This window comes from Polistes fuscatus, unplaced genomic scaffold (assembly GCF_010416935.1).
Source record: "Polistes fuscatus isolate 324 unplaced genomic scaffold, CU_Pfus_HIC Scaffold2, whole genome shotgun sequence".
Taxonomy (NCBI): Eukaryota; Metazoa; Arthropoda; class Insecta; order Hymenoptera; family Vespidae; genus Polistes; species Polistes fuscatus.
In genome coordinates, this window is record NW_025113096.1 from 17035165 (window position 1) to 17056437 (window position 21273).

At 31.3% G+C, this 21273-nt stretch overlaps 5 protein-coding genes across 7 annotated transcripts; 2 read left to right on the forward strand and 3 right to left on the reverse strand.

Annotated features, from left to right (window-relative positions):
• Window positions 1-1997: 1997 nt before the first annotated feature.
• On the forward strand, window positions 1998-7580 carry LOC122516652 (rab proteins geranylgeranyltransferase component A 1). Its single transcript, XM_043634632.1, has 11 exons — window positions 1998-2492; window positions 2649-2715; window positions 3428-3619; window positions 3694-3880; window positions 3977-4214; window positions 4567-4789; window positions 4882-5088; window positions 5158-5282; window positions 5371-5531; window positions 5663-5839; window positions 5934-7580. Exons 1-11 carry the CDS (start codon window positions 2444-2446, stop codon window positions 6105-6107), a joined length of 1800 nt encoding a protein of 599 aa, XP_043490567.1. The 5' UTR covers window positions 1998-2443; the 3' UTR covers window positions 6108-7580.
• Window positions 7581-8052: 472 nt separating this feature from the next.
• LOC122516653 lies at window positions 8053-10231 on the reverse strand. Its single transcript, XM_043634633.1, has 2 exons — window positions 9838-10231; window positions 8053-9333 (listed from the first exon to the last, which is right to left on the reverse strand). Exon 2 carries the CDS (start codon window positions 9327-9329, stop codon window positions 8598-8600), a length of 732 nt encoding a protein of 243 aa, XP_043490568.1. The 5' UTR covers window positions 9330-9333; window positions 9838-10231; the 3' UTR covers window positions 8053-8597.
• A 417-nt stretch (window positions 10232-10648) lies between these two features.
• On the reverse strand, window positions 10649-11674 carry LOC122516655 (cell division control protein 31-like). Of its 3 annotated transcripts, XM_043634634.1 has the most exons (4): window positions 11634-11674; window positions 11137-11476; window positions 10853-11047; window positions 10649-10751 (listed from the first exon to the last, which is right to left on the reverse strand). In XM_043634634.1, the coding sequence occupies exons 2-4, from the start codon at window positions 11384-11386 to the stop codon at window positions 10711-10713; spliced, it is 486 nt and encodes a 161-aa protein (XP_043490569.1). In that variant the 5' UTR covers window positions 11387-11476; window positions 11634-11674; the 3' UTR covers window positions 10649-10710. The 3 variants fall into 3 exon arrangements, 1 of the variants encoding a protein (XP_043490569.1); XR_006303638.1 differs by lacking the exon at window positions 10853-11047; XR_006303637.1 differs by lacking the exons at window positions 10853-11047; window positions 11137-11476.
• Window positions 11675-13980: 2306 nt separating this feature from the next.
• LOC122516658 (heat shock 70 kDa protein cognate 4) lies at window positions 13981-16833 on the forward strand. The gene is made up of 3 exons (XM_043634638.1): window positions 13981-14094; window positions 14257-14480; window positions 14726-16833. The coding sequence occupies exons 2-3, from the start codon at window positions 14276-14278 to the stop codon at window positions 16474-16476; spliced, it is 1956 nt and encodes a 651-aa protein (XP_043490573.1). The 5' UTR covers window positions 13981-14094; window positions 14257-14275; the 3' UTR covers window positions 16477-16833.
• Window positions 16834-17064: 231 nt separating this feature from the next.
• On the reverse strand, window positions 17065-21127 carry LOC122516656 (RING finger protein 10). The gene is made up of 12 exons (XM_043634635.1): window positions 20718-21127; window positions 20236-20411; window positions 19956-20179; window positions 19763-19853; window positions 19487-19671; window positions 19207-19402; window positions 18963-19097; window positions 18627-18876; window positions 18306-18557; window positions 17872-18043; window positions 17449-17780; window positions 17065-17362 (listed from the first exon to the last, which is right to left on the reverse strand). The coding sequence occupies exons 1-12, from the start codon at window positions 20785-20787 to the stop codon at window positions 17271-17273; spliced, it is 2175 nt and encodes a 724-aa protein (XP_043490570.1). The 5' UTR covers window positions 20788-21127; the 3' UTR covers window positions 17065-17270.
• Between the last annotated feature and the right edge of the window lie 146 nt (window positions 21128-21273).

The window sequence follows — 21273 nt, forward strand, 5'->3', positions numbered from 1 at the left end:
CATAGAACATTTTTTATGTATATTTTAATTCTCTACAACTTTTGTTTGAAACTTGTTTCGATTAAATGCCTAGATTCTAAGATAAGGCTATATTTTACCCTTTTTTACCCTTTTTCCCCAAGATGCTGGTTGCTGATTTTATTATAATTAGCACCATTCGATTCAGCGTCGTCAACTTACCCTTAGGTCAAATTTTGAAGCTGCCAGCTAAAAAGGTCAGTTTTTGGCCCGCGTTGACTGGGCTATAGTTCTCGCTCGATCATTTAAGTAAAGCAGCGCTGCGTACGATTAATATTTGGATGGGGGTGACCCGCTTGAGAAAAAAAGGGGAAGAAGAAGAAGAGAAGACAACTTCATGCCGTATACTTGAAATCACTTTGCCACGCGTCGTAAATACCGACAAACTTCATGGTGTCGTTTTTCCAGACGCTCGGAACAAAATCACTCCCCATTACATTTTCCCCAACGCGCCAAAAGAAGTATAACTTCAAAAATCTCAAAAGTTCGTTGTTAAATCTAACAATTTAAAATACCCGTGTACGTGTGAAAAGCCTGCATTCATATAATGCAGTGTATGTCGAAAAAATGTATGTTTCGTGTGTCTGTACGATGAAAATCTTCATTTTTATGAAATTAATTTAACACTCCTGCGCAGTGATGACTTCGGGGGTACAATTTTCCTGTAATATAAGTAGAATGCATTATAATATTAAAATAATTGTTAATTAATCAATAGAAGTGTCTATTGTTGTCTAAAAGCTCGGAGTATATGTTCTGTGTACCGTTCTCTTCGAAATCCACCGTTGAACTGAGTTATTGTCCTTTGTTAAGGTTCTTTTGTTAAAAATTGTTTACAGGACCTTCCGAACGTTGCGCACGTGTGTAACGGGAATAATATTCGTAATAAATACAATTTCCTTACTTGGAAAGTCATATAAACAGTATTTAATAAAAGTATTTTCACAGAGGACAATGTGTCAGTTTATTGTTAGATTTCTAAGACAACGGTACGTAAATCCTATACTCCGGGTTTTTAGGTATCAATAGACACTTCTATCGATTAATTAACAATTATTTTAATACTCTTATGAACTCTTCTTTTATTTCACATTTTTTAGTGAATATATATATATTATACATTTGCATATATATTAAATAACTATTAACATACTTTGAATATTAAATAATTTCAATCTGATATTTTATTAGATGAAAATTTTATCCCACCTCCTCAAAGTCATCGCTGCGCAGGAACATTAAAATAAATATACCTTTATTAAAGCAATTATATAAAAATTAAAAAAATACTAAAATCTAAAGGTTTAAGATTTTCTTCTATTTGAACTCTTTAAATGATTACTTTTTAAAATATATGTATAAATGCATTTCTGAAGGCATACACAAAGAATACTGTATTCTTTGATGGTATTGTACCGTCATCGCGTTAAGTACCTACTATTGCCCACTGGTGATTCCAGTAGTAACTAAGATGATTCTAGTTAAATAAAAAAGGGGACTTGTGAGCTTTTATGTATTTCTGTATTCTTTGACGTTACACGAACACTATATTATCAACGTATGGAAAAGTGATTAGTCAAAATTTTCAGTAGGTAATATCGCGAATAGTTAAAAGACTTACCATAAATATTTATTCATCTTATCATTATCGAATGAAAGTAAAATCGTAATAAAGAAATGCATTGCATAATAATACGAAATCACAAAGTAAAACAATCAAGAAAATGTATCAAAAGTAAGGCTATAAAATTTGCATTGAAAATGTTCTCGTAACCTAAATCCATGGAGTATATTAATCTAAGTATTGATAAAAGAACGATAGTTCATGACAATAAGTTAACGGCGATAATACGATCTCACCTTTAGGAATATCGCAGAGCGAGTTTGGATAGGTGCATTAGTTCGTTTGGATAACGCAACGGCGAGTAGTAGACGACGCGGTCAGCAACAGGGACGCATGCGCAATAATTAGACGTCATAAAAGAGATAGACAATACGTCATTCCTTGTTCTTTCCGCTCGATATAGATATATACACGATAGTCTGTCGTCTCGGAGTAAGTACACGTAGGGAGTGAGTATCGGGGAGCCTCCTTTATTATAGTACAAACCGGTAGAAACCGTATGGTTTGGTGTGTACTTATCGAGAGAAAGAAAGAAGAAGGAGTGTTAGTTCGTCGTACGTTTGGTGTATTAACAATAACGCGGGGCGGGGCTACTTTGTAACGAAATTTTTGACATTAATCGCGCGCCGTTATTTCTCGACAAAATGAATTGAGCTTCTACCCAAGCGCTCGTTTTTTTTTACCTCTAAGCAAGCATTCCTTATCTCTTATTATTATTATTATTATTATTATTATTATTATTATTCTTACTCTTCTTCTTCGTCGTCGCGTTAGTTTGGAATTTGACAAGAGAACGAAATCATGGAGGACGATCTGCCAACCGAGTACGATGTTGTAGTTGTTGGAACAGGTATTGATTTTTGTCCTCTTTTTCTTCTATCTACATTTTAATCCACCGAATGCAATTTAAATAGGACATTTTCATAACTATCATCGTTGTTATAATCATAAATAATAATCGTCGTACTTTCGTTCGTACCTCAACCGGCATAATGACTTTTGACAGGTATGACGGAATCGATCGTTGCCGCGGCGGCCAGCAGGATAGGCAAAAAGGTTTTACATCTGGACAGGTGCGTCTTCGGCTACTTCTTTCACGCTTTCTTTTTATCTTTTCTTTTTTCTTTTATCTATATCCTTAAAGCATCATACGAAATCTATCCTCGAAATCTCATATTTTAGATTATTTTATAGATGAAACGTTTTCATTTTCTCGACGTTTCGATCATGTACATACACATATACATATATATATATTATATTATATATATACATATAGATATATAGATAATGTCTCTATACTGTACAATAAAATTGATTATTATTTGCTTTTTTATCCATATATAATTTATTTCTTTCTTTAAATACTATTTTAAATTTTTTATAATTATATTATTATTTCTTTATATGAAATATTTGTTAATCCTTTGATCACAATAGATGCACATATGCGTTTGGTAAAAGTTGCCAGCGTGGACTGTTGATGCATTTATGATACATTTGTCGATACGCATACAAAGAATGCAATGTTAATTAGAGTACTGATAATTGTTTGGAATCTTATCGCATTAAAATTATAATTGAAAAATTTCATTTAATTTGGGAGACTAACCAATATAATTTATTATTAGCTGTGCTTAGTATAATCGATCAACAGAATTCATGTTAACAATAAAGTATTCCCTGTCCCTGCAAAACTTTTCGGCTAAGAGTATTTAGCACTAAGGGTTAATAATTCCTTTTCTCTTTTCTTTTATATATATACATATACAATTTGTATAATAGCAACGAATATTATGGCGGACTTTGGGCAACGTTTAATTTTGATGGCTTACAAAAATGGATAGAAGATCTAAAAACTGCCAAGAATAATACAAGAGATACTAAAGTTGATTTAGAAGACGGACAAATATTTTTAAAGGCTAGTGATCAATATTCAGCTGTTGAGAATATCGAAGAAACTTGGTATATTTCAAAGTAAGTTAACGTAGTACCACAACTACTTATAATGCATAAAAGTATTGTAATAATAATTTAAATTTTATATTAAGTGATGCAGATCTACCTGTTCTATCCTCAAAAGATACACAGACAGATGGAACTGGAGATAGCGTTGGTAACGAAGGCGCAGAGAAAACTGATGAAGATAACACAGAGAAAAAAGAAATTGTCAAACATTGGAGTATAGATCGCATAAAAAAAGAATACAGAAGATTCAACATTGACTTGGCACCAAAAGTAAGTTATTCCTATAAATAAAGAATATCTTAAATATAAAAATAACGTTGTTATATAATTTACTTTTTAACTCGTGAATTTTTCTATTTATTACAGTTACTATTCGCACGTGGTAAATTGGTCGAATTGTTGATCTCCAGCAATATTGCACGCTATGCAGAATTTCGTGCAGTATCCAGAGTCGCTACGTACATGGATGGCAAATTAACTCAAGTTCCATGTTCACGCGCAGACGTATTCGCTAATAAAACTGTTAGCGTCATAGAGAAGAGAATGTTGATGCAACTTTTAACATCTTGCATGGAACAGGGAGCCGATAGCCCAGAGTTTGATGGTAATTACATCAGTTTTTTTTTAAACAGACAAGGCTATATACTTCTCTGGATTTTTTTTATTCGCTGATTCATAACATTACATGTAGAATATCCAATAGAATAAAAACGATTTGCTTTGTATTCCACTTGTGACATATTGAATGACTAAGTAATCGAGATAGCTACTTAATATTCTGTGCAGTGTAAGATGGTATATAATATACCTTTGGTACTCCTTGGAAAGGAAATTCATTTATAAATCATTTTTCATTTCAAATCATATTTGATTCTGTTCTATACATAAAGAGAAAATGTCATATAATTTACAATATAATTAACAGTTTGTTGAAATAAATAATTTTCTCCCAACAGGTTTCCGCGATAAGACATTTTTAGAATATCTCAATACAAAAAATCTTACCCCGATAGTACAACACTATGTTGTGCAGGCCATCGCTATGGTAACAGACAAAACATCTTGCAGAGATGGTGTTAATCGCACAAAGCATTTCCTTAACAGTCTTGGACGTTATGGGAATACTCCTTTCTTATGGCCTATGTATGGTAGCGGAGAATTACCTCAATGTTTCTGCAGGTAACTATTAAAATATCAATAACATCAAAAAAACATATAAATGCAAACAAGAAATATAAATTAGGTTAATTAAAAATGATAACAATTTTCAGATTATGTGCTGTATTTGGTGGAGTATATTGCTTGAAAAGACAGTTGGATGGCGTTGTAATTAATGGAGATAAATGCAAAGCTATTATAACTGGAAAACAGAGACTGGCTTTGGAACATTTAGTTGTAGGACAAGGACACTTGCCACCAGAAATTGTAGCTTTTGAGGGTGAACAACAAATTTCCCGAGGAATTTTTATTACAGATAGGTATGATTTTATTGATCATTTTCTTTGCAATGACTTTAATACATTTAAATTTTTTAATTAACTTTCTAGGTCAATTATGCAAGGAGAAAAGGAAAATTTAACTCTTTTGTATTATCCACCGGAGGAGCCAGGACAAGAACCTGTTACTTTGATTGAATTGGGACCATCTACTAATGCTTGTCCACAAGGTTTATGTATGTATTTTTATAATTCAAAGAGTATTTTAATTCTTATATTTATTTTGCATTACTTTATTTTTAAAAATATTATATTTTATTCTAGTTATGGTTCACATGACATGCAAACGTACTAAAACGGCAAAGGAAGATTTAGAATACATGGTAAAGAAATTTTTGAGATCTGAAATGGTAGAACCTAGTCTTGGACGTAGTTCAACAGATTCTCATACTCAAACAGTTTCACCAGATAAACGACACCTGCAGGTAACAAATATCCTTAAAATATTCTATACAAATGAGTTTTACTAATCCTTGCTCAGGGCTAACAGGAAAAGAATCCCTAGTCGTAAAAGTATAAAACTTAAAATAAATATTTGACTATTTGTTTACTTTAGGAAGGTAATCAACAAGATTATGAGCCAAATGAAGAAGATTTAAAACCCCAAATATTATGGTCATTATACTTAAATTTACCAGCAAGCGACATCAAATTAAACGATACAGCACCGAGCAACATATTTTTGTGCTCTGGACCGGATTTGGAATTAGATTTTGACTTTGCAGTTGATCAAGTATATTTAAAATTCAAAAATAATTAATATAATAAATAATATAAATAATATTATATATATATATTTATAAAATAATTTTTTTTGTTTTCTATAGGCAAAGGAAATATTCAAATCCATGTATCCGGATGACGATTTCTTACCACGTGCACCGGATCCAGAAGAAATAGTTTTAGAGGGTGATGAAGCACCCGGACCGAAATTCGAAGGAGATACGCAAGTAGACGGAGAGGAGAAACAAGATGTTGAGAAGGCAGAGAAAGAAGAATGAAATAATTAACATATTGCTTCAACAGTGTTACAAGAGAAAATAAGGCTTGCGCCCTTAGTGTCTTCTACCTTCATCGTTATTACGTTTCACTTATATATTCAAGAAATAGCCGGTTCACCGTTCATGTAAGAGTAGCAAATACAAGCAAAAATGGCTTTAGAAAAATGTTACTATCCCATTTTTAAAACTGAGTTTATACATTTGTCAGATTTCATTCCAAGTCCAATTTTTAAATGATAGATTTTGCCATTACATGCTTTTGCATTAATTCATCTATAAGATTAATCTTTAAGATTAATAAAAATATAAATAAAATACAAAATACAATACACAAAAATTAACCCAAAAATGGATAAAATAATAATATGAAGAAACCATAGAAATGTCAATATATGATGATGATGATGATGCATATAAAGGAGAAGGAAGAAGTCTCAGGCACGCTCCTTTTTGTGAACACAGTGACGAGTATTGGACAGTACATGATCGTATCACCCGATAAGTGTCAAAATTTACGGTTGCATTTATATTCGTACTTATTGCCATTATTCGAATTGACATAATATAAGAATGTAGTGAGTCAATACCATGCATTTAGCTGAATACCACCTTGCCACTCTCTTTATACGTATTTCAGTTTTTATTGTTTGTTTCCATTTGTTTTCACACAATTTCTCTTTATATAACAACGGGTTATTGCTTCGTTATTAAATCACACTTATTGCGTACGTACTTATATATGAGACTTTATTATTATTATTATTATTATTATTATTTGTATTCGTACGTCATCATGCTATACGTGCAAACAAAAGAAAATCTTATCGATAACCGTTAATCGTTTATAAGAGCCAATTGTAATCAAGGCTGTGAAGAAGTAACATTCTTTTCTAAGTATTTTATTAATAATTTTTAAGATTCACTACTCCTTTTTCGATCATTACAAACTTAATTGCGATGTATCACACGTTCAACGATTTAAATTATTTTTATTCCTAGTTTTCTTTTTTTTAATTTATATTTATTTTGTTTTTCTTTCTTAATTTTACAAAGATTTAAACAATTCTCTATTATAATAAACCCCAAAGAAAGTAGTTCATGTTCTCACCTCTGGCCTCGCAACTTTTAAATAGCCGATTTGCTGTAAGATGAATTTACTAAAAGAAAGAAAAAAGGTATTAAATTCATTGAAATTTATGTTTCTAAGCTCTACGACATAATATATCTTGTATCGTTGCATACAACAGCCTAACTGGATTCATGTATAAGCCCAGTTTCTTCAAATGCTTTATAATACTCATATTTATTTATATTTGACATTATATATTACACAGTGCATAAAAATACACTTAAAATTAAGCGAAGGTACGTCAGCCCCAACCCCCCCTCCTTCCGCCCGCCTACCCCATGAGAATTTTTGTTAACTTCACATCAAATTGTTCATTAATATCTACGATACTAAAACGAAAACAATAACTAAAGAAAAAAAAATACATTCCCGCATTAATTACCGATTTTTCTAAATAAAATTCGTTCTAGCAATTTTTTGCAATAAAGTCTTTCTCTCGTGAATTACGATTAATATATATATATATATATATATATATATATATAAATACAACGATAAAAATGCTTTTGTTTCCTTAAATTATTTTTTGAATGGAAGTATAAAAATTATCTTATTCTTAGAAATATCCAAAAATTCAAAAAAATAAAAATAAAAAATCAGTTTATATTCTACAAATATTCATCTATCATGACATTTTTTACACGTTAATATTAATTTTTTCAAAAAGAAGTATATATTTATTATTTGATTTATTATTATTATTATATATATATCTATCTATCATATATATATATTTGTCATTATATCTCTATGTTCATAGCATGCATATCATATTTTGTATTAAATGCAAAACTTATCCAACTTTTTCTCTATCTCTTTTTCTCTCTCTTTCTCTTTCTCTCTATATCTCTCATTAGTTTTGCACTACAGTAGGTGATCAGTAACGAAAATAATCTATTCCAAGATATTTGTTAAACGATCACTCATTGTTCAATTTTATAAATCTTACACATAGCGTGATTTCTTCTTGTTTGTTCTATGAGGTGTTTGTTGTCAAAACATAAAAAATATTTCACAAAAGCATTCATTGTCTTATTTGTTCGTAGTTTAAGTTCATTAACAAATTACCCATTGTATATATAACAATGTATTATATCTTGGGAACTTGTATCACAAGCATTCTTTTTTAAAACTTCCTTCTTTAAAATAAAGCATCACGATTTAGAATAATATTTCTTATTATATTTTTTTCTGTACATTTACAGTTTGTTCTAAACATTATTTATATATTTATGTATATTATTTATATTAACTTAACATTTCGAATAACGTTTAGGCTATTTAAAAAAAAATAAAAAAGAAATGGTAATACCTAAATCGTTATCAAAGGTAAAAAGAATCTTTTTTTATAGTTGCTTGGGTCAATTAATTTTATAGCCATGTTTTGATTGCATTGAAGAATATTTGATTTCTGCCATAGTAACAAGCTTACAAATTTCCATTTTAATTTGAGCTTGTACATGCATAGGTAAACTTAAAACGGTCTGTGCCATACTTTCGAAAAATAACTCAATGCTACCTTTATTATCTTTATCTTGCATCTTAATGAACCTAAAATCTTTTCTCGAAGTACTACAATTTTTACCATAATTCTTATTATTAACATTTTCTTTAGTTAATAATTTCAAACTGTTAGAATTTGCCGTAGTAGATTTAGAATAATTATGTGTCCTCTTACTAGGCTTCTCCGACATCATACTATCCTGGATTTTTTCTTTTGCTGGTAAAGCACTCGTTGTAGTAGTAACAATAATTCGACTCGCAGGATTTAATGTAGAAAATTTATTCATTGCGGATGGTAGACTAAAGATTTTAGGCTTATTTAAATAACTTTGTTGATAAGGCTTCGGCCATATAGGTCGATATTTTGGACCTATTTTTTGTTCGCCATTAACATTGTAATTAGATTTTAACAAAGAAGTTTGTGATTGCGGTCTCCTGTCCATCGTTTTTTTACGTCTACCCTGAAGCGATTTTCTTGGAGTAGTAGAATAATAAACAGCTGTTTCAGTAATAGAATCCATCTCTAAATCAAACTGTATATGCCCCATGGCAGCTGTATTTTTGCTTTGATCATTTTCTTGTAGCTCCATAATGCTAGAACAGGTGTCAACTTCTTCAAATGCTTCTCTTGTAATTATACAACTATTGTTGGTTTTTTTTCTTTCATTCTTACAAATTAATAAAAGAAATAGTTAACACAAGCATACTTGTAGCATTAAAAAAGAATAAAAATATTTATTTTATATTTACAAACATAAATTGTAATATATACTTTTTGTTGATAAAATTAATTTAATTGTTAAGGAAAATTTTTTGATCGTGATGTTTTAAACATACATTAAATTAGATTACGTTTACAATATGTCACGCAAAATTTAAATACATTATTTATATATATATATATATACATATATATGCATATATATATGCATGTATGTATATCTCACTACATTTGTATTTTAATCATATTTGTTATTACAATGAAGATATTACATATTATAATAAACATGTGTCTCTATGCATTATAAAAACAACACTGAAAAAATCAAATGAATTTTGACTAGTCCTGTATATTGTATCACAAAAAATTAAACTTACTTGAACTGCTAAGATTTAAATAGAGTGTTAAATAGTATCGATAGTGTTAATTTCTCATATCTATTTATATATCTCTATAGAATAACATTGACGAACCGTCACTTATAATTCTCACAATTAATCCGTAAATATATAAAATATACAAAGAGAAAATTCACACCCTCTTTGTTTTTGGAGCATTCGCGAACACCATCTCTTTACGTGCTTTCGATCTAATCTGTATAATGCTAGAAATTGGTAAGATGGTAACTTACCATCGAGACTATACTTCTAAATTCGAACGCTAGATGGAACTGGAAAGTTCTGACAATACATTGAAAAAATCCTCAGATTTATTTTTAAAAAATATTTTAAACCATAATTTATTTACATTAAAAACAAAACAAAACAAAAGAAAATGATTCGAGATACGTGCCTATTCAATAAATTTCAATATTCTCTCAAACGAAGAATCCTTTAAAATTTTATTTTTTATAAAAAAATTTTAAATAAACGGTTATACCAAGTATAAGTATTTCCAATAGTATGATCAACACTAATACAAACTTATTAGTTAACACTCCTATTCTCATTCTATTCAAAATTCTCCGTGTTTTATTAAGTTCTTCATCGGTTTGAGACAATCTTCTTTTTGCTCGCAACAGACGCTCTCTTTGTCCTTCTAATTCAGATATTACTTCCGTTCCTATTTGCTCATTTTCAGTTGCGACTATATGCGATCTTGTTAAAGATTGCGTAGTACGTTCCAAAGTAGCATTACTTTCGAGCAATGTACGACGATGTTCTGCATCCCAGTCAATTTGTGAATTCATTTTAACCGATGAAATAAATAATATAATTTCCCATACAATTTTCTAATAATTTGGAATAATTTTATGACTCAGTCATCATTTCAATGAATTCAGCTTCGTCAACTACAAAGAGAAAAACAATAATGCAGAACACTTGCAACAGTATTTAGATATCTGAGTGTTTAAATTTTATGAAAAAGAAAGACACAAGATAATGCATTTACTAGAATCATCTTGATTCCTATCAAATTCTTTGATCATAAGCTGCATCTCATCGATGGTCAGATTAGAACCAATTTTATTATTAATTCTTTGTAAATCTTCCAATCTAATTTTGTCTATGAAAGATTCTGCAGTAAAAATCTTGAACACATACTTAAGATGATCTACAGGATTTTGTTTGTTTAACTTTTCAAATACTAATAATTAGAATAAAATTAGTTAATGTATACCTGTGATTCTATACTAGTTAATAAAGTTATAATATATTGAATATAATCGTACAAACCAACGAAATAAAAATCATCAAAACTAATTTTACTATCACCACGTTTATCGTACATGCGAATAGTCGATAAAACAAAAGATTTATTTATTCTTAACCCCAAAGCTTTCATAGCTGTTTTAGCTTCATAATAATTTAAATAACCATCTGAATCTGTGTCCATCGATTTGAATGCCTCTTTGATAAGACATTTTTTATTCTTCCACGAATCGACATCATCTTTACACGTAGTTTTTTTAATAATAAATTCCATTTAATATTTAATCAACTATCTAGTAATAATTAATGTTGTTTCTATTTCACTTATTTATGCAGTCTTCCGTCATAATCTATAAAATATAACCTACAAAAAAAACGACATTAATTATTACTAGACCTACCAATACTTTTTTAATTCTCAAAACTGACAAGAGTATCACAGATTTACGTCGGAAAATAAATATGTCAAAACAGGACTCATTTTTTAATTAGATTAAAATAAACAAAACAATTTTATTTACCCTTTATTGATTTCATTATATTCCTCCTTGTATTTTAATAATACGAATAATTTCCTATCGATAAGAAAAAATATAACACAATCGCGATTATTTATTAAATTGAAATATGACGCACCCAACACAGAAAAACCAAATCGACTGAATTGACAACGAAAATACACAGGTCAAGTGTCGCCCTCATCTTTAATTCACTCTTTATGAACTACTACAACAAATCATGTCAGGACAATCGGTAAAATAGAATGACCATTTAATATTAGTAATTATATATACATATTATGTATAAATTTTTTCTATAAATAATAAAAATACGTTTATTATAATATTCATCAATTAATATGATGTTCAATATTTACAAGAATGTTAATAATTAATTTTTATTTGGTTTTCTTAATAACTAATACTTTATCGTCCATTTACAAAAGCTTTAATTATAGAAAATGTTTTACTTAACAACATCATATTTTTTACTTCGCGTTTATACATATCCTTTTTGCTTCTTTAATGATGTTTTTTATATGATTTTTTTTGTTGAAACCATAAAATCTTGAGGCGTTTTATGTATCTATTTTTCTCTAGATATTTGTATTTATTTTTTTACATATTTCTTCTATATTTGCTGTGAAACCTTATGGCTGGTGTATATCCATTCGAACGTTGGTCATGACCTTGATCATACATACACGTATAACTTATACATAATGTATATACATACATATATACTTGTGTACATAGTATACACATTTCTTGACATTATTGACGTGAATTCAAAAACATATTTCAATAAAATGTTATAAGCATTCTTATACGAATGATATTCTAACTAAAACCATAGCAATGTATATTCATTTAATAGAAAACTTTACGAATATCATTTTGTATTGGTTATGTGCGTTCGTATTACAAAGAATCGTAAAGAAAAATTTATTTGTATGAAATAATGATAATTTACAAATTGAGTAATAGATGATCGAAAAAATCTTAATTTCAGTCTTATCTAGTTTATATAATCATTATTCAGAAATTGTAGTCGAGTTGCGAAGACTGGATTAATACTTGTGTCATGTATATGTATGTATGTATATATGTATGAATGAGGTTAGTTTCGAATTTAGTCTGGATTTTTCCAGAACAATCATTTAGATAAAATCTGTTACTTCTTTTAATAAATATCCTTTAACTGGATTTTAAACTCTAAATCGATCGTATCAAATTACTTTGTAAAATTTGCTGACGTATCTCGTGGTCTTATACGAAAACTAAAATTACAATTCTTCGAGAAATCTAAGTCAAGGAATACACGTGTATATATATATATATATATATGTGTGTGTGTGTGTGTATAAATTTCATCGTACGTATCTTTTAATGTGCGTCATAATCGAATACAAATTCTATCAAACACGTGAATTAAACTCAAATAATAGATGATTAGAAAAATTTATCTTTCCGATAAATGATTAAAAAAATTAGATATTGCTTGATGTCTGTATGTGTGTACCTGTTTCAGAAAATGACTCAAAAGTATTTATGAATAGTATGTATAGATAGAAACGATGATGATCAAGCATAAAATGAGAAGAAAGAAAAGGTATAAAGGATTTTTTCCATATTCTCTGATACGACCTTATCGTACTCATTGAATGACTCATCGGCATTTTTCTAGTTAATTATCGAAGGTTTATTCCTATAACCGTCGAAGCTGAATCAATATCCATGATATTGTTTAAAAATTCATATCAAAAAACAATAACAAAATCTTTCGAAATCTGATGAAATGGTAGACTTTATCATCATTAAAGTTGAAATAAAATAGTTAAAGAGGTTAGTCGAATGATATACAAATTCTTAGTAATACGTGGTAAAATAAACGATTAAAATGGCGGAAAAAAACGGTTGAAAAACGGTCGAAGGTGAGACGACAATCCATAAGTGTGATGTGTGTGTAAGTTAGTTACATATACGTAACGGCTTGCGCCCGCGTAGTAGCTTCTAGCAATAACCGCTAGATTTTTCTCCAACTTTCCTTCCGCATTACTTCTGCGTCATTCTCCATTTTAGAATTTAACAAAATCCACAAATTAAGATCTTCAAACGTACGGATTATATTTCAATAATTTAATTACAACGATACGATATTTTAAATGTCGAGTATATTATCGTTGTTAAGAAAAAATGATATCTAAAGATTGTTAATCGATCGTCAATAATCCTTTCTACGGTTGCCTCGTTGAGTTACGTAGTAGAGGGGTCGACGAATCATATCTCCTCCCTCGTATAAGCGCGAACCTGATTGGTCATTGACTAGCCGAACAGGAGGAACTTTCCAGAAGCATCCTTCGCCAAATAATATATACAGCGACAGGGTGCGGATTCGTCACTACGCTGCGAATTGTTGTGCGAAGAAGTTATTCACTATCCTTCTGAGGAAACATTTTTCATATTCGGAAACAAAGAAAAGGTACGTTATATTGTTAGTGCTCCATCGGTTCTTCTTTCTATTGTTTGCTTATTTGTTAAATTTTTGGTGCATCGTTGTGCGGTTAAATAATAATATCAAATTATTTAATGAAATAATTTAAGGTTTGGCTTCAACGACATTTTGGTTTCTTTATGCTTACAGAAACTAAGAGAAAACTAAAATGGCCAAAGCACCTGCAGTTGGTATCGATCTCGGCACAACCTACTCTTGCGTTGGTGTTTTCCAACACGGAAAGGTTGAGATCATCGCCAATGATCAAGGAAATCGTACTACGCCCAGTTATGTTGCATTTACCGATACCGAGCGTCTCATCGGAGATGCCGCTAAGAACCAAGTTGCCATGAATCCCAACAATACCATCTTTGGTAAGTTGCGTCAATCTCTGTCTATCGCTTTTAGATAACTTGACCTATTTTAAAAATTTCGCTCATCATTATTATTAATAATGTATCTGTCTAATTTAATAGATTTCATTTAGTTTTTTCATTTTAATTAATTTTTCTTCTTTTTTTCTTACGACTAGTAGTTAATTTTATTTAATTTGTTGCTTTTTATTCGATACACTATACCCGATATAGAACGAGTTCTTATTTTTATATAATTTTGTTAGATGCTAAAAGACTGATCGGGCGTCGTTTCGAGGATCCCATTGTCCAGACTGACATGAAGCACTGGCCCTTCACCGTCGTAAATGAAGGCGGCAAACCCAAAATTCAAGTTCAATATAAAGGAGAGACGAAGACTTTCTTCCCAGAAGAAGTAAGTTCCATGGTTCTAGTGAAGATGAAGGAAACCGCAGAAGCATATTTAGGAAAGAACGTTACCAATGCTGTCATCACTGTTCCGGCTTACTTCAACGACTCGCAGCGTCAGGCAACCAAGGACGCTGGTACCATCTCGGGCTTAAACGTATTGCGTATCATCAACGAGCCCACCGCTGCTGCCATTGCTTATGGTTTGGACAAAAAAGCATCGGGAGAGCGTAACGTCCTTATTTTTGATCTTGGCGGTGGCACCTTCGACGTTTCCATTTTAACGATCGAAGATGGCATCTTTGAGGTCAAATCCACGGCTGGAGACACTCATCTTGGCGGTGAAGATTTTGACAATCGTATGGTCAATCATTTCGTACAAGAATTTAAACGCAAATACAAGAAAGATCTTACCTCGAACAAGCGCGCATTACGTCGTCTGCGCACGGCTTGCGAAAGGGCGAAGCGTACCCTTTCTTCATCGACCCAAGCAAGTATCGAGATCGATTCTTTGTATGAAGGTATTGACTTCTATACTTCCATCACAAGAGCGCGTTTTGAAGAGCTCTGTGCAGATCTCTTCAGGAGCACTCTTGAACCGGTTGAAAAATCCTTACGCGATGCCAAGATGGACAAAGCACAAATACATGACATCGTCCTCGTTGGTGGTTCCACCCGTATCCCTAAAATTCAGAAACTTTTACAAGATTTCTTTAATGGTAAGGAACTCAACAAATCCATCAACCCCGACGAGGCTGTTGCCTATGGCGCTGCAGTGCAAGCTGCCATTCTTCATGGAGACAAATCTGAGGAAGTTCAAGATCTTTTACTCCTTGATGTCACTCCATTGTCTCTTGGTATCGAGACCGCTGGCGGTGTCATGACAGCTCTCATTAAGAGAAACACCACTATTCCAACGAAACAAACTCAAACCTTTACTACCTATGCCGACAATCAACCTGGCGTATTGATTCAGGTATACGAGGGTGAACGTGCTATGACCAAGGACAACAATCTCTTGGGTAAATTCGAACTTAGCGGAATTCCACCAGCACCACGAGGTGTACCGCAAATCGAAGTTACCTTCGATATTGATGCCAACGGTATCCTTAATGTCTCTGCTGTGGACAAATCTACTGGCAAGGAGAACAAAATCACTATTACCAACGATAAGGGACGTCTTAGCAAGGAAGATATTGAGAGGATGGTTAACGAAGCTGAAAAATACCGTAGCGAGGATGAGAAACAGAAAGAGACCATTGCCGCTAAGAACAGTCTTGAGTCTTACTGCTTCAACATCAAGAGCACTGCTGAAGATGAGAAACTTAAAGATAAAATTAGCGCCAGTGATAAACAACTTGTCTTGGACAAATGCAATGAAATTATTAAATGGCTCGACGCAAATCAGCTGGCTGATAAGGAGGAATATGAACACAAGCAGAAAGAACTGGAGTCCATCTGCAATCCCATCATCACGAAATTGTACCAAGGAGCAGGTGGCATGCCCGGTGGAATGCCAGGTGGTTTCCCTGGTGCTGGCGGTGCTGCTCCTGGTGGAGCTCCTGGTGGTGGAAGCGCTTCTGGACCTACCATTGAGGAAGTCGATTAAAGGAAACTGTTCCCACTTGCTACTGCCCATTCTCAAAAAATATGTACTTGAATAAAAGAACATAGAACAATTACAAGCAACTTCTGTTTTTTATATTTTTTTATTTTTATTTTTAATATTCTTCAGCATAAATAATTTTTTAAACATATTTTTCAGTACCTGTTACTTTCTTCTCACTTTATTTATTTATTTATTACTTAAGTTACTTAGGTAATTAATAATAATTAAATTTGTATAATATTCTTACAGTGATAGTATCTCTACGCTGTATTGTAACGAATATAAGTCTTATGAAGATTTGTTAAACTTTCTATGTTCCAAGAATTGCATTAAATACAGAACATTTTCCGAAACCTATTATGAATTGTAGTTTTTATTTTATTATCTTCTCTTTTTCTATACTATAAAAACATAAATCTAAAGATATACTTTTCAATGATAAGTTTGCATTAATTAGAAGTAGAATTAATCAAAAAATAAATGTTTAATCATTTGAAATTGACGGGGTTCAAGATTGTTTTATAATTTTATTTCTCGTTAAAGGTAAGATTCGGTGATTAGTAATATACATACATATATATTCCATAATTAGTTTTAAAATCAAGGTTTTTATTTTCCAAGCTTTTTAAGAAAATTTTACATTAAACGTAAAAGCAAATCTAATACTAAAAAAGATGCAACTTTTTCAATAAAATATCCAAATTTATTTCCGAATACCAACTAAATTTCAGCTTAAATTGAAGAAAGAAACAGCAACTTTACTAAAAATAAATAACATTCAAGCTTTTCCCTTTTTATGAAGAGCGTGACATATTGGTTGCAAATAATACAGTGGCTTTACTCTTCTTTTTCTTTTTCTTTTTATCTCTCACATTGTCATTAGATTCTGTAACATGTAGAAAAATAAATATTTATACGAGTCAAAAATTAAATTATATATTAATCTTATTTTTTTAAATAATATCGTCGTACCAGAATCTAACAATTTTGTTTGCTCCAAAGCTTGTGCCAAGGCGTCACCAAAACTTTGATTATAAGATGGAGCATGAGCATTGTCATCCTCCTCGATATTTGCATTGGTATTTCTTAATCTTTCAAGAGGAGTTGTTTTGATACTTGGCCAGGCTTTACTAGTTTTGATACGTGCACTGGTATTGCGTAACATTTCAGCAAATGATGGACCTTGTTCATTCGAATTAGATAGTTTTGTTGTGGTTGAGACAACTTCGTCAAATGTACTCAAAGACGGACTGCTGGCTACACTGGAGGTAGCCAATGATTCTGGTGGTGATAAAATCGTATCTCTAAATAAATAAAATATATATTTATTTTCATTCTTCATTTCTTCTCATCATTTTACGACATGTAATCAAGATCAATAATATAAAGACATACTCTGTAAAAAGTTCGGGTTGCCACTGAGGAAAGTGATGCGTTGAATCGATATTCACATTTGCAACTGGGTATTTGCCCATTTGTTTGTTTTCTTCTTCAATAATTTTCTTCTCTCGTTTCCTTTCTTCACGCTCTCTACGTTGTCTTCGCTTTTGCCGAATTTCCAATTGTTCTATAATATTAGGAATGTATACGAAAAATAAACTTAAAGTAATAATGTCGATCATTTTAACACATTAAACGTCGGCGCTTACACATTGCTCGTCTTACGACGAAACAGATATTAACTTTTAAATTAATTTTTACAGAGTGACTCGTTGATCTAATTTTGCACAGAACATTACTTATGTTTTGTTAGAAATTAGACAAATGTAAAAAGAAATAACTGCCAAGTAGAACATATTCCGCAATAACGACAGAACATGATTCATTACCGTGAAAGGAGTTAAGGACATCTTCCGATACAGTAGGTGGTTTAAGCTCAATTTCAGCAACTTCAAATGGACAGGTTATAGGTAAATGACAAAGGTACCTTAACCGCCGTCGTAAATCTTCTGTAAAACTGCCTACTTCCTTTTCTAACAATTTTCCTGTAATCACCGGCGGACAATGTTCGAGACTACCATAATGCATTTCCAACATTTTTATATTCATCGCGTGGAGATAAATATGTTGTCCATCTTCGGCTAAAAATTACACGTAAATGTAATTTTTTTGTTATTCTTTATTTTTATCATCGATTATTATTAAATTACCCTGATAGAAATAAAAGAATTTTTGCAAAGGTGAAGGTAATAGCGTTTCATTCAACAAAGTGCTGCCATTACTAGTTACAATCGTTTCTTCGCACAAAAATTGATCTTCGGGTAAATTATTTCTTTCGTCATTCATTTGTTGTGTTGTTAATTGATGGCTTTCTTGTTTCTCTTGATCTGTTTTATCTCCTATTGATGTAGATGAAATATCTCCTATTACTTCTTGATGTGATCCATTGTCGTTTACTTTCTACATTCAGTTACATATTCTATTAATTTTATTTCATAATGAAAATTAAAGAGAGAAAAATTAAGAAATATTAAAAAAAAAAATACTTTTTGTACGAGTTCCTCTTCTCTCTTGGCAAGTTCACGAATTGCTTGTTCGATATAACAATTTTCAGGAGAATGTGGATCATCCATTAATTCAATTTCTAACTGTGTCCGTTCAGATTCTATGATATCCATAATCTACGTATAATTAGAAAAGTCTTCAATAACACTTTACTAAATAAACTTAATGATAAATATCTTCTATTCAATGTTTGTGGGAATTTTTTGCTAATATTATAGAACTTACATCTCTTGGGTTTGCTATTAGAAGTTTAGAATAAACTTGTTTATTGCAATCTTTAGAAACTTGGAAAAATGTTGTTGGAGCGACAATAATAGGTTCACTTGCTGGCATCGCAATTAATGAACCCTTTTCACGCCGCATTAAACGTAATGTTATTGGATCACCCAAATTAACAGCATTCTGTGTAACTTCAATAACACTAAACAAAAATTCAATTATTTATCTATAAATCAAAATACAAATGAAATGAAATTGTAAGTAAGATAAGAGAAATTAAATGAACCTTTTCAAATCAGATTTATGTACAAATTCGTAACAAATAGGGCATTTGCGCCAGGACTTATCAGATAAAGATAAATAATGCAAAATGCATGGCCAACAATAAACATGACCACAACGAGTCATTTTTGCAGCTACTGGGGCGAATAAACAAATTGGGCAGGATAAGCTTTCAGTATTATATATTTTCTGAAACGAAAATTTAATATAAAAAATCATTAATTTTAACTTATATCAAAGAGAAACAAAAATAAATAAATGTGCGCGTAGAGAAACTTACTATCTGTTCAATAAATTTCCAATCAACGAGGATATCAGGATCAGTTAGGTATAAAGAATAGTCTTCGTTGGGAGTCACAATAAATTGGCAGCTAAAAAGAGTATATAAAAATAAATTAAAAATATTTATTATATATATATATACAAATACGTATAAAAAGAAATTAGTTTAGAATACAATTATAGGCTTTCACCTGGCTTGTAGGAATTGTTCCTTGTTATACTTATGCCGTTGTACTGGCGGTAGCCATCTGTTACTGTTACGGTTTCCTTTATTCACGCTTCCTACTCTCCATGTATCCGAACCACTTCGCATGTCACGTGGTTCATAATGAAAATTTAGCAGATGATTCAAATTCTGCTTTTTACTTCCTTGAGCCATAACTGAGCCGAACTCAGCTACTTCACTTTCTACTACCTAATATTACCCAAAAATTAAAAATTCTTTTGCTTATTCTTTCCCTAAATATTTACCTTGGTATCCTCCTTTGAACCGCCATGATATTGTCCTTTAGGTTTTGGTCTCTTATCAAAAGTTTTTGCTTTCTGTGTATTGTACTTTTTAGTCTGATCATATTTGGACAAGGTATTAGCGCCAGTTGGTTCACGTTTGCGTGATGTTTTCGGAAATAATTTATTGTTGGCAACATCTAAAATAAATAAAGGACATGATTACGGCAAAGGACCTTCAAACGGTATCAACAAACATATACATAGATTCAAAATCATGAAATGTGTTTTTAATGTTATTGCGCCATACACGTTAACAGTCATATACGAAATAGCAGATCTTTCCAATATCATAATAGTTGGATATTATCAAACAAAATAGATTTTAATATTTAGCAATATTAATATTGAAAAGTAAGGATTGTTTATAAAGAAATAGAGAGAAAATAAAATAAAAGAAAAGTTAATGTCATTTTAACAACTAGCGACACGAAGTGGTGACGTACCTTGACTTTTTTTGGAGTCACCAGCAGTCCCCTTTGAAGAGGACTGTGGATATTTGGTCTTTTTGTCCATTGGCAGTTCGGCTAAATTTGGCCTCGTTTATTGCGTTGGCAGAGATATGGTCTCCTCCGTATGGAGAAATAGGATTTTTCCGCAAGCCCTTCATCTTCTTCAATAAGCCATGTTTCGTCAATTCCAAAGTTGTAAAAGAAACCCTCGATAAGCCGATGATCGACCGTCGATGAGTCGGTTTTTAACGATGTTTAAACGAAGAGCGAAGGAAGAAAGCGAAAATTCTCGCTTTATTTTCTTTTAGGAAGCGATCGGCCTCCCTTTCGTCGTAAACGACGATTAAATATTTCTGCGGACCACTACGGTCGCGATTTCGTCGCTATGATGGCGACGAAATTAATGATCTTTGCGCAACCGGAAGTTAAGTCTGCAACGTCATTCGATACTCTTATCTTACTTTAAATAATAACTAACACACATTTAATGTACATGTATATGATCTTAATGTTTAGGCAAAAAAAAATATACTTAATTTATCAAATTTAC

What these genes read in the sequence shown, in the direction of transcription:
- LOC122516653 (XM_043634633.1), bottom strand. Translation starts at nt 9,329, where the DNA reads ATGGAGCTACAAGAAAATGATCAAAGCAAAAATACAGCTGCCATGGGG.
- LOC122516655 (XM_043634634.1), bottom strand. Translation starts at nt 11,386, where the DNA reads ATGGAATTTATTATTAAAAAAACTACGTGTAAAGATGATGTCGATTCG. An exon ending in TGATGATTTTTATTTCGTTG is followed by an intron (nt 11,048 to 11,136) that starts GTTTGTACGATT and finishes TCTAATTATTAG; the next exon opens with TATTTGAAAAGTTAAACAAA. An exon ending in TAGGAATCAAGATGATTCTA is followed by an intron (nt 10,752 to 10,852) that starts GTAAATGCATTA and finishes TTCTCTTTGTAG; the next exon opens with TTGACGAAGCTGAATTCATT.
- LOC122516658 (XM_043634638.1), top strand. Translation starts at nt 14,276, where the DNA reads ATGGCCAAAGCACCTGCAGTTGGTATCGATCTCGGCACAACCTACTCT. An exon ending in TCCCAACAATACCATCTTTG is followed by an intron (nt 14,481 to 14,725) that starts GTAAGTTGCGTC and finishes TAATTTTGTTAG; the next exon opens with ATGCTAAAAGACTGATCGGG.
- LOC122516652 (XM_043634632.1), top strand. Translation starts at nt 2,444, where the DNA reads ATGGAGGACGATCTGCCAACCGAGTACGATGTTGTAGTTGTTGGAACA. An exon ending in TTACCTCAATGTTTCTGCAG is followed by an intron (nt 4,790 to 4,881) that starts GTAACTATTAAA and finishes AACAATTTTCAG; the next exon opens with ATTATGTGCTGTATTTGGTG. An exon ending in CAGATAAACGACACCTGCAG is followed by an intron (nt 5,532 to 5,662) that starts GTAACAAATATC and finishes TGTTTACTTTAG; the next exon opens with GAAGGTAATCAACAAGATTA.
- LOC122516656 (XM_043634635.1), bottom strand. Translation starts at nt 20,787, where the DNA reads ATGGACAAAAAGACCAAATATCCACAGTCCTCTTCAAAGGGGACTGCT. An exon ending in GTTCAAAGGAGGATACCAAG is followed by an intron (nt 20,180 to 20,235) that starts GTAAATATTTAG and finishes GGGTAATATTAG; the next exon opens with GTAGTAGAAAGTGAAGTAGC. An exon ending in TAATAGCAAACCCAAGAGAT is followed by an intron (nt 19,098 to 19,206) that starts GTAAGTTCTATA and finishes AATTATACGTAG; the next exon opens with ATTATGGATATCATAGAATC.